Source organism: Mustela nigripes, chromosome 2, assembly GCF_022355385.1.
Source record: "Mustela nigripes isolate SB6536 chromosome 2, MUSNIG.SB6536, whole genome shotgun sequence".
Taxonomy (NCBI): domain Eukaryota; kingdom Metazoa; phylum Chordata; class Mammalia; order Carnivora; family Mustelidae; genus Mustela; species Mustela nigripes.
The window spans coordinates 123,040,851-123,058,950 of NC_081558.1; the positions used below are offsets into that span (position 1 = coordinate 123,040,851).

General features: G+C 36.2%; 1 protein-coding gene across 1 annotated transcript in view; it reads left to right on the forward strand.

Moving 5' to 3' along the window:
• SPATA16 (spermatogenesis associated 16) overlaps positions 1 to 18,100 on the forward strand; it is a 222,489-nt gene that overhangs the window by 152,004 nt on the left and 52,385 nt on the right. Inside the window, exon 5 of the mRNA XM_059388053.1 lies at positions 4,417 to 4,564. Within this exon, the coding sequence (XP_059244036.1) occupies positions 4,417 to 4,564 (148 nt within the window). The remainder of the gene's footprint in view (positions 1 to 4,416; positions 4,565 to 18,100) is intronic.

Sequence of the window (18,100 nt, forward strand, 5' to 3'; positions counted from 1 at the left end):
AACCCTTTACCAGATATGTCATTTGCAAATATCTTCTCCCATTCCATAGGTTGCCTTTAAGTTTTGTTGATTGTTTCCTTCACTGTACAGAAGCTTTTTATCTTGATGAAGTCCCAATCATTGATTTTTGCTTTTGTTTCCCTTGCCTCAGGAGACCTATCTAGAAGCTGTTCTATAGCCCATGTCAGAAAGATTAATACCCGTGCCCTCTAGAAGGAGCTTTATGTTTTCAGTTCTCACATTTAGGTCTTTAATCCATGTTGAGTTTACTTTTGTGTATGGGGTAAGAAAGTGATCCAGTTTTGTTTTGCTGCCGTCCAGTTTTCTCAACACCATTTGTTGAAGAAATTATCTTTTTTCCCATTTGGATATTCTTTCCTCCTTTGTCAAAGATTAATCGACCATATAACTATAGTTTCATATCTGGGTTTTCTGTCTTATTCCACTGATCTATGTGTCTATTTTTATGCAAGTACCATACAGTTTTAGTTACTACCATTTTGCAATATAACTTGAAACTGGACTGTGATACCTCCAGTTCTGTTTTTCTTTTCCAAGATTGCTTTGTCTATTTGAGTTCTTTTATGGTTCCACAGAAATTTTCTTTGGTCTATGTCTGTGAAGAATTCCATTGATATTTTTTTTTTAAGATTTTATTTATTTATTTGACAGAGAGAGATCACAAGTAGGCAGAGAGGCAGGCAGAGAGAGAGAGAGGAGGAAGCAGACTCCCTGCTGAGCAGAGAGCCCGATGCGGGACTCGATCCCAGGACCCTGAGATCATGACCCGAGCTGAAGGCAGCGGCTTAACCCACTGAGCCACCCAGGTGCCCTCCATTGATATTTTGATAGGAATTGTATTAAATATGTAGATTGCGTTGGGAATTACAGACATTTTAACAATATTTATTCCTCTAATCCATAAGCATGGAATATCTTTCCATTTCTTTGTGCCATCTTTAATTTCTCTCATCAGTGTCTTATTGTTTTTAGAGTACAGGTCTTTGACCTCTTTGGTTAGGTTTATTCCCTGCTATCTTAATATTTTTGGTGTAATTGTAAATGGTCTTGATTTCTTAGTTTCTCTTTCTGCTGCTTCATTATTAGTGTGTAGAAATGCAACAGATTTCTTAGTACAGCTTTTTACAAACTGCAATTCCTCTATTTATGTTCAAATCAAGGAAAATCTTTCAGTGATGATAAAAAATAGATTACAATCTGTATTTTAATAGCTATGATTATTACAAAATATTCTAGTGTTTAAAATTCCCTAAGTATAATTTTTCAATTTGCAGATATTAAACTCTTCATGAAAAACAAGTCAACCCTATATTACTAAATTATTACCATCACAAAACAAAAACCCAATATTTTGGTGTCTACCCAAACAGTCAAAAATTCTATTTATTTTAGTAAAGCTAATTTTTTTCTAGTTATTTCATTGAGTCATTCAATAATGCAGCAGAAATTTTACTTATATATTTATAAATGCTATATATATAGACATACCCTATACATATAATATATACTCTATTCCTTTACAAGAACAAAGAGAGAAGGTTCAGCGCCTCAAGATTGTCTATCTGTAGAAGAACAAGGAACATTAGTACATTAAAACACAACAAGGATCTGTCAGGATCTGGTGAAAGAGTAATCTGTATTCTCATTCTACTCTACGTTACAGTATTTTTCCTTGGGGTTATAATGATGGTCTTTGAGAAAATATCTCTATGGAGAATTCAGTTCTTATTCTTACATACACACTTATGCCCACTCACTCACTTCCTTACCCATCTTCAACATGGAGGGCAGAAGCCACAAAAAAGATCCCGTTTCTACTGGCTCTGATTAGGGAGAAAGGGAAACCATGCTCCAGCACATACTCTCCTACTGAGTGCAGAGCCCTGTGAAACCTAAATACAAAGCACTGAGCATCAAGCTAAGCGTACAGTGCCTTAAGTGAACAGATCAAGCTGCCACACACTTCTGCCACTTGCAAAAAAGCTGGTACAGGCTCTTGGGCAGGAGTCTTAGTGTCACTGCTGTGCGATGGCTTAGCAAAGTTACCCTGCCAGCAGTCACTTAAGCTGCCAGCAGTTGGAAAAGAAATGGTATGGAGAGAGTGTTTTCTTCTATTCCGGCCTAACTGGGAAACTATTAATATCTCTCTGGAAACAAACCAAAGGATTAAATAATTTCATTAATGTTTTTTGATCCAGAATTTAAGGCAAAACACCCTCCATTAAGATATTTAGAGAGACTGTCAGAAAAGCTATTTGAGAGTTCAGAAGTATTATAAACTGAATTGTGTCTGCCCAAAATTCATATGCTGAAGTCCTAAGGTGCTATAGATTGTCATTGTATTGCTAATAGGGTATTTAAAGTGGTAATTAAGTTCAAATAAGGTCTTTAGGTGGGTCTTAATCCAGTACTACTGATGAGGAGGAGATTACAATACAAAAATACACAGAGGGGAAAAACAACAACAACAACAATGTAAAGACACAAGGAGAAGCTACAGAGCCATCTACAAGCCCAGGAGAGAGGCCTAAGAAGAAATCAGCCTTGCAGATAAACACCTGATCTCGGACTTCTAGCCTCTGGAACTATGAGAAAATAAATTTCCATCCTTTAAGGCACCCAGTCTGTGATACTTCATCATAGCAATTCTGCAAGCTAATATAAGAACAATTTGCAAAAGGTAGAAAAGTCAGATTGTGACCTTCAGAGTGTGAGGTCTGAAAGAGCTTCCCTCTTTAGCATATCCTCCACACTCATCTAGATATGACTACTTATATTTTTGGTCTGGACAGTCCATCCCATGTTTGGTTCCAGGATGAACATACTAAAGCTCCAAATTGGAAAAATTATTCTCCTACTTAATATAAAGGATCTTTATTTTTGCTGGAGGACCAGAACCTGGTACCTAAACACCATGTTTAAGTTCTCAATCCACATCTCTGAATTCCAGACCTTGTTAGCCTTCCAAAGCTGGCAACCAGGCCTCTGCATCCAGGTCCTGTGGCACGTTCGTAATCCATTGCTATCTCCACTGAGTGCTGGCTCTCGGTTTGGAATCAAGAGTTCTATTCTTTGTTCCCCTGCCAGTTCCTCAAACCTGGAAAGGGCAATGTTGTAGGCAATTTAAGTTCTTTTATTCAGCCATTCAGAAATTTGCCTCACAACAACTTTAAAATGTAAATTAGAAAGTTTACATCATTTTCTAATGAAAGTCTCAGAGAAAGAAGGACACTTTGTATCCAGAAAATGCTTACAAAGCTGCTCTTTTACATTATATAGATGATCAGAAGAAGCCATTTGACGTCACTGAGAAATGGATTAGGCAGTGAACAAGTTAAATTAGGTTACTCGGTTTAAAATCGTCTCCTTATTGCTCTTAATATCAATCAGAAACTTGTTTACAAAATGCTAATGCTGGTAATAATATAAATTGCTGTTTGTTAAATGGTTTTTCTTTTGTTGGACAGTTCAAATCTATTATTTTTCCTTAGGGTTATTGGCACTCTTAGTAGTCACTGAAAAAAATATTCCTATAAATAAATATGCATTTTTATAATATGCCTTCATGCTATTTTCAGAAAAATGAGATAACTATGGAAATTTCTGCTTTTTTTTCAATGTTTAAGCCTCATTAGAAGGAAAAGTAGGAAAGGAGTAAATTCCTTTTAAAACTCCACAGAACTTTCTTTTTGGTCTGTTTCAAACAGTAATGGACCTAGTTAAAACAGGAAGCTCAGGATGATGGCAGGCTTTATCAAGAAAGGTACATGAGCAAAGAAAATTTAAAGAAATTCTTAAATAGCCAAATCCATCTCAAGTGGCTCTTGTGATCTGGAGGGAAGGGAAGCTTTAGTGGGAGGAAGTTGAGAAAGTTTTTCTTATTCCAAAGGCTTTCCCCTGTGTTGGAAGAAGGAGGGAAAAAAAAAAAAAAAAAAACTTTGTCTAGTTTGTTGTGTTATTTATAGAAAATACTTAGTTCTAGATATTTCAATTGGTTTTTTTAAAGTACAAATTGCTCATCAATGTCTGTTCAAGAGTAAGATAATTATTTTTAAAAAGTAGGATAATTATGTTAGTCTTGAGAATTTGATTTTTAAAATCAAGTGAAAGATGACACCTTGGAAACTAGAATTTTTATTTTTATCTTAAAGCATGCTCTGTGTAGAGGCGCCTGTTTACAAACTTTCCTCATTTAATTGGTTTTCTTAATATGAAATAGTATTTCCAGAACTAATTAAAATTTTATTCTAATGAATATTCAGGACCAAAATATGTTATCTTTGCAGTACAGTATATAGATTTTTAAATCATCCATAAAGGTAATTATATTTCTTTACATTCGTAAAGAGTCATATATTGTTATTGACGCCAAATGGGTTTTTTGCTTCCTCTCAGGCTATGATTGAAGAAGCCATCACCAGAGCAGAATCTTTCTCAGTTATGTATACACCATTTGCAACAAAAATCAGAGCTGATAAAATAGAGAAAGTAAGAGAGGTTTTCACAAAAACTCATCCTGCATATGTGGAATATATCTATACAGGTAATAATTCAAGAATCAGCTGATATTTTATTTCTATTAAAACGAATACAGGGCCATTTCTGATTTATTTGTTTATTATTATAGTTTTAGGAGTACATTGCTGGATGTGTTTTTTTTTTTTTACATTTTAGTGTATTTTTTCATCATTGTAAGTGTACTTTTTAATCCCCATCACCTATTTCCCCCATATTCCACTTCCCACCTTCCCTCTGGTAACCATCACTTTGTTCTCCCTAATTAAGACTCTGTTTCATTGCTTGCTTCTCTTTTTTTTTCCTTTGTTCATTTGTTTCTTAAATTACACACAGGAATGAAATCATATGGAATTTATCTTTCTCTGACTGACTTATTTTGCTTAACATTAAACTCTCTAGCTCTACCCAGGTTGTTGCAAATGGCAAGATTTCATTCTTTTTTATAGCTGAAATATATATTATATATATATATGATCACTTCTTTATCCATTCATCAGTCAGTGGACACTTGGGCTGCTTCCATAGTTTGGCTATTGTAAATAATGCTGCAATAAACATTGGGATGCATGTATCCCTTGACTTCATGCTTTTGTATTCTTTGTGTAAATACCCAGTAGTGTTATTCCTGGGTTATAAGGTGATTCTATTTTTAATTTCTGAGGCGCCTACATACTATTTTCCACAATGGTTGCACCAGTTTGCATTCCCACCAACAGTGCAAGAGGGTTCTACTTTCCAACACTTATTGTTTCTTGTATTCTTGATTTCAGCCATTCTGACAGGAGTGAGGTGATATCTTATTGTGGTTTTGATTTGCATTTCCCTGATGATGAGTATCTTTTCATGTGTCTGTTGGTCATCTATATGTCTTCTTTGTAGAAATGCCTATTCATGTCTTCTTCCCATTTTTTTTTAAAGTTGTTGTTTTTTTTTTAATTTATCAGAGAGAGAGGGAGAGAGCGCGAACACAGGCGGACAGAATGGCAGGCAGAGGCAGAGGGAGAAGCAGGCTCCCTGCCGAGCAAGGAGCCTGATGTGGGACTCCATCCCAGGATGCTGGGATCATGACCTGAGCCGAAGGCAGCTGCTTAATCAACTGAGCCACCAGGCGTCCCGCTTTTTCCCATTTTTAATTGGATTATTTGGTTTTTGTGTATTGAGTTGTATTGATTCTTTATATATTTTGGATACTAACCCTTTACCAGATATGTCATTTGCAAATATCTTCTCCCATTCCATAGGTTGCCTTTAAGTTTTGTTGATTGTTTCCTTCACTGTACAGAAGCTTTTTATCTTGATGAAGTCCCAATCATTGATTTTTGCTTTTGTTTCCCTTGCCTCAGGAGACCTATCTAGAAGCTGTTCTATAGCCCATGTCAGAAAGATTAATACCCGTGCCCTCTAGAAGGAGCTTTATGTTTTCAGTTCTCACATTTAGGTCTTTAATCCATGTTGAGTTTACTTTTGTGTATGGGGTAAGAAAGTGATCCAGTTTTGTTTTGTTGCCGTCCAGTTTTCTCAACACCATTTGTTGAAGAAACTATCTTTTTCCCATTTGGATATTCTTTCCTCCTTTGTCAAAGATTAATCGACCATATAACTATAGTTTCATATCTGGGTTTTCTGTCTTATTCCACTGATCTATGTGTCTATTTTTATGCAAGTACCATACAGTTTTAGTTACTACCATTTTGCAATATAACTTGAAACTGGACTGTGATACCTCCAGTTCTGTTTTTCTTTTCCAAGATTGCTTTGGCTATTTGAGTTCTTTTATGGTTCCATACGAATTTTAGAATTGTTTAGGGATACATTCTTTTAATCTGATGAATTGAAATGGGAAGTTATTTTAAGGTTTAAAGTAGAACTAGTCCTCTAGGTCTAGCACAATATTCCTTATGCTACGATGTTTCTATACTTTAAGAGAAGAGGTAGAGACACCTGCATGGCTCAGTCCGTTGAGCATCCAACTCTTGATTTCAGCTCAGGTCATGCACTCAGGGTCCTTGGATGGACCCCCACAGTGGGTTCCAGACTCAGTGTAGAGTAGGCTTGAGATTCTCTCTCCATCTCCCTATGCCCCTCCCCCACTCGCGCACTCTTTTTCTCTCTAAAACAAATAAATTAATCTTTTCAAAAACAAGTAAAAGGAGAGGTAAATTCTAGAAACTCTAATATTTTTATTTTTTTAATTTTTTATTTATTAATACATTAATAAATTAATATTTATTTAATTTGTGTATTTATTTTATAGAGGGAGAGTGCAGGGGGAAGGGTGGAAGGAGAGGGAGAGAAGCAGATTTCTTGCTGAGCAGGAAGCCTGATGCAGGGCTAAATCTCACAACCCTGAGATTATGACCTGAGATGAAATCAAGAGTTAGATTCGTAACTGACTGAGCTAACCAGGAACTCCATAAACTCTAAATTTTTTTAAAATGAAGCAATAACCTGTAGTAAAACGCTACCTTTCCCCATATTCCTCATCAGTAAACTAGAGGATTAGAGTATTTTCCAGAAGATGAAATTTTTCCAATGCTTCCCTTTTCTACTTTCCTTCTTCCATCTATCTCACACTTCAAACTTCCCTCTTTCCTTATGTTCTTGGATCATTGATATCCAAATGAGATCTGGTTGCTCAAGTATACATAGAGGACACAACACTGACATTCTCCCTTTTCCCTCTTTTTGTCTTTGGAAGACACTGGCTTTTATTCATTCATTCAAAAATCATTTTTAATATCTACTATGTGCCAACCATTATTCTGAATTAAGACAAAGACAAAGCCACTCAATGGCTACCATGGTAAGGAAAATCTCTAAATGCACATACCTAATATCACATCTTCCCATTAAGAGTCCTTCATTCCTCATTTTCATGGTTTTGAGACCAAGTCACTGGTTTGTATGATTAATAATGTACTCTGTTAGCGATTGCTTTTAGGTGCCAGTATTATGGACTAAGATGATTCTCATTTTGAAACAAAAGAATAGCACCCAGAGAAAACAAATAGCTTTTCCAAAGATGCATAGCAAATTAGCGGTGGCAGGCCTTGGATTTGAACCCACGTCCTTGCTATTGAGCAGCTGTACCATTTCCATCTGATAAGAGCAGAGGTGTGACAGAAGTATTAAATTTAGGTCCTACATAGCCCTTATTTTTCACGCTCTTTAGAGGAAACGTATTACATAAACATAAATAGTGATGATTGAATACTGAATCTCTAAAGAACAATGAGAATTTAAAGGCAAGGTAAGGGAAGAGAAGAAACCATAGTTTATGCTATAAGGACCACTGATGCTGATTTACTCTGAACATTTTGTAAGGAAGTGGATAAGAATGTTTCAGAACTCACATTTTTTGCTAATTGTTATAAAGCATTTATTATTTGTTATGGATATATTAAGAGTTTTTTGGGGAGTAGCCTTAATAGCAAACAAGAGTCATGTCTATCTAGTGTCATGGAAAATGAATTAGATTCAGCTATTTCCATATCTATTCTTGGATCCATTGGTAATGAAGAGAAATTCATTGAGGATATCACCTGTTTGATAATTCTTCTACTGGTAGAATGAGTTTAGTTATATTTAACTTACTTTACAGAGAATTCATGAAGATTAATTAATATTTTGGAAGCACTGTTGCCACACAGAGTTTAAAAACAATAATAACTTTAATGAGCCAGATTCATGTCTCATGTAACTCTATCAAACCTGTTATCAAGATGAATTGTGATCTATTGGCAAGACGATTCATGCTAAAGGATCTTATATGTTGGAAAAGAAGATAATAATAAGTTACTAATGATTGTTTCTATTATTTTATAATTACTAATTGCTGGAGTATGACAGTGCTATTTTAAGGAAACCAGAGAGGAAAGACACAGCTTCTGGAGGGAAAAGTGGAGGTAGAGAAGATAGTCTAGAATTTTAAATTTCATTGGGATTGGTTAGGTGCTTCCCCTGTAGAACTTGTACTTTAGGTGACCAATGCTATTGCACTGATGACATTACTTGACTGGTACAAATCAGGGAAGGATCTTCCCCAAAGTCATTGTTGTAATGGTAGTGAAACCACTGTTATTAACTGTATGTGTACAGTCTGTGGTCTGGCTTCTTTTCCCCCATGCAATTTTAATGTGAGTGAGGACCTAAAACATAGGAAAAGGGAACATAAAATGTTATCTTTAGCATCTGTATCTCTCTTATAGGTGGTACCAAGATATTAGGGCAGGCAGTAGCTAGAAAGTGAGTCACACAAGAGAATAGTTATTTTGTTTTGTTGACACTTCCCCAAAACCAGGATTTTCCTTTTTTCTGTCTCGTAGATAGAATTTAAGAAACTTCTATTCTGCCAAAAATTTATTCAGTTATTTTCAACAAATAGGCACATAGCAAAGCAGATATGTGCAAACAGATTTTTTTTTTAACCTATACATATTCATCTTTGGTCTGTTCAGGGCCAGTAATATATTCTATCCCATTCCCATGGACTCAGTCTCCTTCAATCTTTTTTTTTTTTTTTCCAGTGTTCCAAAAATCATTGTTTATGCACCACACCCAGTACTCCATACAATACATGCCCTCCTTAATACCCACCACCAGGCTCACCCCTCCCCTCCAAACCTTCAGTTTGTTTCTCAGAGTCTACAGTCTCTCATGGTTCATCTCTCCCTCCAATTTCCCCCAACACTTCTCCTCTTCAATCATTAATTTCTAGGAACTCTTTCTTGAGCTCTCTGTATCCTTTCTTATATACACCATGTCTTTTAAATGGATGTAGAATTTTTTTTTTAACTCCCAATGTCCTCCATGTCACCAAACTGTGGAAAGAGCCAAGATGCCCTTCAACAGATGAATGGATAAAGAAGATATGGTCCATATATACAATAGAATATTATGCCTCCTTCAATCATTTCTAAAATTTAATCTTCCTTCAGTAACTATCTAATCAAATTCACCAGATTCCCTTCCCCTTTTCATGGGATTTTCTTCTTTCCCGGTCTGGTTCAACTTTCACAGAGCTCAAGCATACCCATTGCCCAAAACGGTCAGTGGATATATGAGGAAAGATTCTTTTTTTCGAAGTCTGATGCAGGCTGGTGCAGCTGCTGATTACATGGCTAATGCAACATGAGATCACCTCTGTTGGCGAGCACAACCAAATGGGCTCATTTATGTGACACGTTAGGTGACCCAAGGATACCTGTATGAGTTCTCCATGCTGTCTTTTGATGGAGATGCTTTTTTATATGTATACCAATCACCCTCACCACGTAAGTTGGCCCAAACTAGAGCCATTCTCTGAGATTCCCTTTCATTGCCAGAGTGCTGGCTAGTGAACCCAGTCACTTTCTGGATCTTACTCGAAAAATCCCCTGTACTCCACCAAAGGCTGGTAGTAGTTTTAGCCCTATATTCAATTTGCTGTGTTAGTCTGCCATGTCTCTTCTCCCTTTCTTGATGCTCCAGAATCCCAAGATCCTCAAGACAAAAAGAGAATCAACAATGGAGATGGGTGGTTTGTTCATTTGTTCATTTATTCATCAAACATTTATTGGGCACATATATTCCAGACTCTATTCTAGGGAGTGCTAGAATATACCTGCTCCTAAGAAAGGACCTGACCTTAGTAATTTGTAATTTAGGGTAAATATTGGACTATATTTTTCCACTCTTCTGGAGAATATTTTCAATTAAAACCTAAGCTCTAATGGTGGAATGGAAGGCTGACTATAATTAAAAGAATGATGGAGGAGAAAACAGACAAGGGAGCAGTTTGAAACTAGAAATCCTCTCCCCTGAAAGCAGCAGAGACTAGCTAGTTGTTTACCAAGTTATTTTTTCCTCTCATGTATGTAACTAAAATAAATTTCCAGCCTCCCTTGTGACTGAGTAATGGCCAATAGAATGTGGGCAGAAAAAGTACATGCCACTTTCGGGGCTGGTCCATAAAACCCTACAATGCAGAACTCTCTTTCCCTGGCCACTGTAGATAGGACTGTGAAACCGAAGAAGCCACAGACAAAAGAAGCTTGGAGTCCCTGAATGACCATGTTGAAGGTCACCCCTCTAAAGACCCACATGAGCAAAAAACTCATGCTTTAAATCACCGAGATCTGGATTTGGAGGTCTTTTGTTTTGGGTGTTTTTGTTGTTAAAATGCGTAGCTTTACTCTACTGCACTGCCCTATATCATAACAGGTAGGCAGCTTGTTACTCTATCCACAATGCACACAATAAATTCTTGTGAACTCAGTGACTAAATAAACACTCCCTCAGAAACACTCAGTTTGTACACATGCTTTTCTACTTCACTCTCACTCATCCTTCTCCATACAGCTACCGGTGACTGCTCTCAAGCACACATGTTTGTACCCACAATGGAAAAATAATATTTCAGGAGACCCACTGATGGCCCACGGAAAGCAGAACACAAGTATGTAGTTTTGATTGCAGCAAGAGAAATTTAGGCCATAAGAACTTCTAAATTATAAAGTTCATCAAAATAAACAATCAACAGATGAAGGTCATAAAATCTATACCTTGAAGATCTTGGATAAAGAGTTACCTATCTATGTTGTGCTGGATAAGTAGTTATTATCATTAAAACTTGGAGACTAACACTTAATTCTCCCAGATGGGCTGGCAGAAAAACCTCTAACTCAGAAACTCTGCCCAATCCAGGTCACCTTCATCAAGCCTAGATAGTGTTGAGTTCTTTACACCTCCATCTTGTGACAGTGCAGTGAGCCCAGCAATAGCTGGCAGAGGTGGCGGTAATGAGCAGGTAAAGTTTTCACAATAAAGATTTCTGGGGCAGTATATTTTTCTCTAGCTAACCTTCAATTCACAGTCACCCATGTCAGGGATTTCCACAAAAACAGATGGAAAGGGGAAAGCTATAAAAATAAATCAATTTTGAGATGTGTATAGGTATAAATATTTTTAATCTTCTTACTGAATAGACCAACTAAATGAGTGATTCGTTATGAGAAAAATCCACTTCACCCTCAGTGGCAGACACTAGAACCATATTGCCCTTCTAAGGTCTACAAGACCGATGAGGGAAGGTTAAAATTCAAATCTGCCTTCTGGGACAACCAGGCTTATACATCCTCAGAAACTTACTGTGCATCCTCTGCTATTTGGAGAATCTAGTAAGACCAGCCAAAATCTTAAGCTGTATTATATTATGTTTCTCAGAGAAAAAAAAATTACTGAATTTTTAGCAGAGTAGCTATCCATTTTTCTTATTTAAAGAAAAATCCAGTTTGATTCATGCCGAGTAGTCAGGGTATATAAAGCAAATAATAATTCATCAGCCCCAGAATTATGTTTTCATTTATAAAGATTTTGCTCAAGATTTTTATTCATATATTCCAGCAAAATAATGTAATTTTGTATAGTTCTCATTCTTGCATGGTTGTATTTTAATAAAGTAATATAATAAGCATATCCTGTCTCCTCTTGATGAAAATATCAAGATTTATTTGCTAAATAAATAAATATTCAATAATGGATCTATGCTTAGTAATGTTTAATAGAAAAGTTTTCTGGATCAGATATCAATTACTCTAACACTTAGGTGGATAGAGTCATATTTTGTCTTTCCAATGCAATTTAACTCCCAGGAGTAAATATGTATGTTCAGAGGAATAATATATTGTTTTAAAATAGGCCTTTAAGAATTGCTTTTTACTGAAATTTATAACCCTGTTCTTGTTCAGCCATCATTCACCAGTAAGGATAATACATTCTTGTGCTTTCTAGAACAAGAAGTTAAAAATTCCTCATTTTCTTCTTTTTTTCTTTAAAATGTTATAATTTTACCATGATCATGAGTTTTCAAGATCAGACTATTTCCTCTTTGTAACTCACTTTCTCAGATGGAAAAGGTTATAGAATTAAAGGCCTATTCCCCAATATTATTACGAAAGTATTATGGCCAGGTTGGTTATAAAGATGATAAATCATCTTATATTTGTACCACAGTATTCTTGTTAGAAACAAAGAATCATTCCCAAAGTACAGAAATCCCTCATATAGAGAGCTAAATTCTCTGTTCTTAAAAATATAAAAATGTTGGGGCACCTGAGTGGCTCAGTCTTTAAATGTCTGCCTTCAGCTCAGGTCATGATCCCAGGGTCCTGGGATCAAGCCCCGCACTGGGCTCCCTGCTCAGTGGAAAAACCTGCTTCCCCCTCTTCCACTCCTGCTTATATTCCCTCTTTGGTTGTCTCTCTGTCAAATAAATAAATAAATAAAATCTTTTAAAAATATATGAAAATGCTGGTCTTTCCAACTGGAAGTGTGGTTTTCTGGCACTGTTCGATCTTTTCAATGAACAGTTCACTAGTCCTTTGCAGTAGCAGGTTACAGCACTGTTTGCCTCTGGTCTCCATCATCTACTCTTACCTTCCATGATTGTACTTCTTCTGGACCTCCCCCGGAACTTTAATTCATCCTGGTTGGTATGTTTTCTTATGGAGTCTGACTGAAGACAGATAGAGTGGCATTTAAAGAAATACCATTTAATGATCCAAAAATAAGTGGAAGTATTGTAAATTTTTACAGCAGCCTCTCAAAAAAAAATAGGTTGGGGCAAGATGGAGCTCTTACCATGGGATACATGGCAGGAAGCAGGTTTTACAGGTACGGTACCCATAATGCTCAGCAAAACCTTGTGATACACATACACACTCACAAATACATATATATGCATGCACAAATGCAGACACACACACATACACACACACTTATACGGCACCTTCTTTCCAAGTTCCCTCTCCCACTCTACTCATAAATTCTTCCCAAATTTATTCCTTCATAAATAGATTAGGTCCTTTCCAGTGTTAATCTCTAGGAATATTGTGAATGAAATAGTTGATCCTGTTTAATTCTAATAAGTATATAAAAATTTATAGAACACATTTTGGGTATTAATTTCACTTACGGCTTTATCACCCATCTCTTACTTTTCCTTTTGCTCTGTTTTCCTCAGACATTCTTGTACACTTTTTCTTATGTTATAAATATCTATGTAAGGCAAGTCATTACACTTCTACCATGGGATATAAACAAACAAATAAGTAGATTACCAATCCAGATAGGCCGGGAAATTAAATTTTCAGTTTATGTAAGTCTTGTTTTGCATTCTTAGTTAACTATCCAAGAGTCACTTTCTATAAGATGTAGAATCTAACCAAAACTGAAAAAGTAGTAAAGAAAATGATCAAGATGAAAAAGATCAAGAAAAATAATGCTAGTATATATTTAAGTTTAATTATTGGTAATAATGTCATAATACTGCTATCATAATAATGGCACCACCAAGATGTATTCAATTTTTCTATCTTTGTCTAGTTGTAAAAATTAATTCCTAATCCTCAAACAGTTGAGTCTTAAATAAGGAATATATTCTTCCCAGATTCTTGAAGAGTTTATGATTTCCTTGCATCTCAACTATAATATTTTAAGGATTCCAAAGTATTTGCAGATATATTGAACTACTAGCTAAATACCTATATCAGAAATCTTTGGTTTCAAGTGGAAGGAATCACAGCTCAAACTGACTTCAGTATATTATAAGTTTTAAAGGGGTAAGGAGAGATATGGAACACATTGATTTATATTATTGAAAGATCCACAGGCGGCACTGCCTTTAAATGCAGATTAATCCCACAACTTACTCACTGCTCTGTTTTCTGCTGTCAGCTTTATTCTCAAGTTCTGCCTGGTATTCCACTACCTATATCATCCCCTCAAGTGCTAGGATCTTGAGTAATAACAAAATGCTCAAATGTCATTACAGATCTCAAATCACATTGTCCTGAAGAACAGTGAGTGCCTCTTCCACGCAGTCCCTGGACTCACTCTTACTCATTGACCCAAATTGCACTTATGTTTATGATTGAACCAAAACTGAGGTCAAGGTAATGCCAGGATTGAGTGTTCTGCACCAGTTAGGCCTCACTTTTAGAGCAAGTAGAGATTAAGAAATTTGCCAAGAGGAAAAAGAAGTAAGGAGAGAAGGCATAGTAGACAACCAACCAAGAAATGTCCACTCTAATTCTTATATCCTGCAAAATTATAGCTGGGGGCACTTGGGTAGCTGAGTCAGTTGAGTATGTCTGACTCTGGATTTTAGCTCAGGTCATGACCTTGGGGTTGAGAAATTGAGCTCCATGTCAGCCTCTGTGCTCAGTAGGGTATCTGCTTAGGATTCCCTTGATTCTCTTTCTCACTCGCTCGCTCTCTCTCTGCCCCTTCCCTACTCTCTAGCTCTCTCTCTCTCTCTCAAATAAACAAATATTTTAAAAAGCTGTTTATGGGATTATAACAACATTGTATTATTTCTTTGACTGTGACTCTAATAATATTAAAGGGAATAACAGTAATTTAATGTTTGTATTGTCTCAGGTCTACATTGGTGGGGATAAAATTAAGAAACTCTCCCAGAATCAATACAGTACAGCAAATTAAACATAAAACTTTGGAATCAACATGGATTCCAGGTGAAATGGAAATGAACTAAGCATAAAAATCCTGTGGGATTATTTGTTTTTTCAAAGTTTATATATGGTCTATGAGACCAACATTAAAAATTCAAAGATCGGTTTTGAATCAGAGAAGACCAACAACCTGAAGTGAAAATTAAGAATCTCAGGAATGGAAACCAAATTTTTCCATTTGCATTCAGAACTCTATAATGAAGGTCAAAGGGAAAATGCAGCTTTTTATATGAAGATTCATTATACATAGAGCTTTCTCACACATCAAATGCAAAAATCAAAATATGCTATGTTTTTAAAAGTAGAAACTGTTTTATTATTTATGGGAGGCAATAATGATAACTTAGCTGCAAAGCTGCTGCCTTTTGCTATTTTCTTGCTGATGTGAATTTGTGGATAACTTCCAAGATAGAAGTATTGGCATTAAAAGGAGTACAAGATAAAACTCAGAAAATGGTTGGAAAAGAACTAATGACAAAGTGTTGGCATTACGAAGATACTGTAGAAGCTAAACTCTGAAACTGATCAGTAAAAAGTGCTTTGGTGAGTGCTGTGAAGTGTGTAAACCTGGTGATTCACAGACCTGTACCCCTGGGGATAAAAATATATGTTTATAAAAAATAAAAAATTAAAAAAAAAAAAAAAAAGAAGTCATATAACACTGACATGGTCCCATCTCATACTGAGCAATTGGGACCTTTAGAAATGAGATTTTGCTCCAACCCAAAATGTCAGAACATTTTGTTATGGACAAAGGGCAGAGAAATGACATAGATGCCAGAAAATAGAGAAGGAAATGAAACTTAGAGAAAGGTGATGATAGAACACTAACAGATCTGCATACTTCTAAAAGAGTTTATAAATTTTTTGTGCTTTTTCTTTTTTAAAAAAATTTGCTTTGTAAAGTTCATTCGTAGTTTGTTGTCTACGCTTATAATGAGGCGTCCAACAGAAAACACTGATGCTGATGGCCTCTACATTTTGTACTTTACTTCCAGAGAGCTTATATTTTACAGATATTTAACTTAATAACAGTTAAAGCTATTTCTCATATATATAGATGAGTCTGCTGATCTACAATCAATATTTCATGTTTGTGCAAATGCTTTTCTGGTGATGCTGACAGTTTCGCTAAGTCAGACTCTCTCTATTAACCCAATCTTTTTGTGACTATGAGTTTGTATTTCTCAGAGAACAAGCTGCGACAAAGGTACAACCCAAATATGAAACTAATTTTTCCATCCAGGCAAAGCTACTCTGTTCATTTGAGCATTTTACTCCATTGAGTTATGCAATACTTATTATTTTACTTCACTCTTCATAAGTTAAACAGAAACCACTTGAGATTTAGGTAAAATAAGGACCAAAGTCTGTGTGATATTTATTTCTAAGCTTAGTGACAAAGAAATAAATCATATCTCAGAAGCTCTGAACATTTTATTCGTTCTTTCTGAAGTTCTTTTTTTTTGAAAAAGATTTTTTGAAGTTCTTTTTTTTTTGATCATTAAAAATTCAGGGTTTGGAAAAGTTTGTTTTTAGATTCAAATATTGATGAGCACCTACTAGATGCTTAGGCATGGGCATAACTTAAAAATAACTCAAAAGAGGATTAAAACTTGTTAGGGAGATAAGACATACTCCCATGAAACCTTAGGAAATTCACTCTGGAGTGAATAATATAGATTTCTTTAAGAGTTTGAAGAGTGATGTTGAAATATTCAGGTAAACCTGCATGGACAAGATGGGACTTAAATTAGGTACATCTGGAAAGATAGTCATCAACTGAATAAAGAGAAAAAGAGAATATGTAAGTGTTTCTTAGGAAAAGAAGTTTTCTGAACAAAGAAAAGTTCAGAAGCAGGATAAGCACAGGCTGGTACAAGTTAGTGAAATCAGCAGAGCAGATGATAAAGGTTTATATTGGAGGAAATGTAGGAATTAGGTAGAGACTGTGAAACAGATACACACAGTTGAGAACCTTGAATACCAAGAAAGAAGTCACTAAAGTTCCTGAGAAAGTATGTGGCAAACACAAAGGCAATGTTCCAGAAATATTCCTTGCATGGTGGGGTGGCATAAAATGATAGTGGTGGCAGTGACGTTGGCTGGGAAACTTTTTCTGTAATCCAGATGTTATGTGACCAGAAATTTGACCAGGATGGTAGCAATGGTTATGCTCAGAAAGAAGTTAATATGAGATGTATTACAATGGGCAGACTTCATTAGTTTTTGAGACTCACTAAATGTCAGAGATAAGAAGAAAGAAAAGTCAACAAGGGCTTCCAGATTCTAAGCGCGAATAATTGGGTGAATAATGGTTATCCTAACAACACATTAGTGAAAAACAGGGAAGAGGGAAGTTGTGGAAATTATGAAAATCACTTTTTTTTAAAAGATTTTATTTATTTATTTGACAGAGAGAGACCACAAGTAGGCAGAGAGGCAGGCAGAGAGAGAGAGAGAGGAGGAAGCAGGCTCTCTGCTGAGCAGGGAGCCCGATGCGGGACTCGATCCCAGGACCCTGAGATCAGGACCTGAGCCGAAGGCAGCGGCTTAACCCACTGAGCCACCCAGGCACCCTGAAAATCACTTTTGAAGAACATATTTGCTCCCTTCTGGTGATTTCTGTAATGATGAGCCAATAGTAAGTATCAGGAGACATTTGGAAACGCTGGGTTTGAATTTGGCGATGATTTTTCAGACCAGACTAGAGCTTTGATCTCTTTTTGCTTAGAAGTAAGAGGGAAAGACACAAAAATTGAGAAAGCCCCCAGGAGTGTGTATATGAAGAACTCGTCAGTGAGCCAGGGACCGCCTAGAAGAGTACTGACTGAGAAGGCAGGAGGAACAACAGAGAAAGAGAATCTGGGAGGTGTGTGTGTGTAGGAGAGAGGGTGAAAGACAGGCACAGAGACAGAGAGAAAGAAAGTAAAGAGACTGTCACTGTACTCCAGGGAGGTGACTTCAAGGAGGAGGGCAATGCTAAAGAAGGTCAAGCTGCATGAATGACTTGAAGACCTGAAAACTGGTCAGTTCCAGAGTTCTGTGGT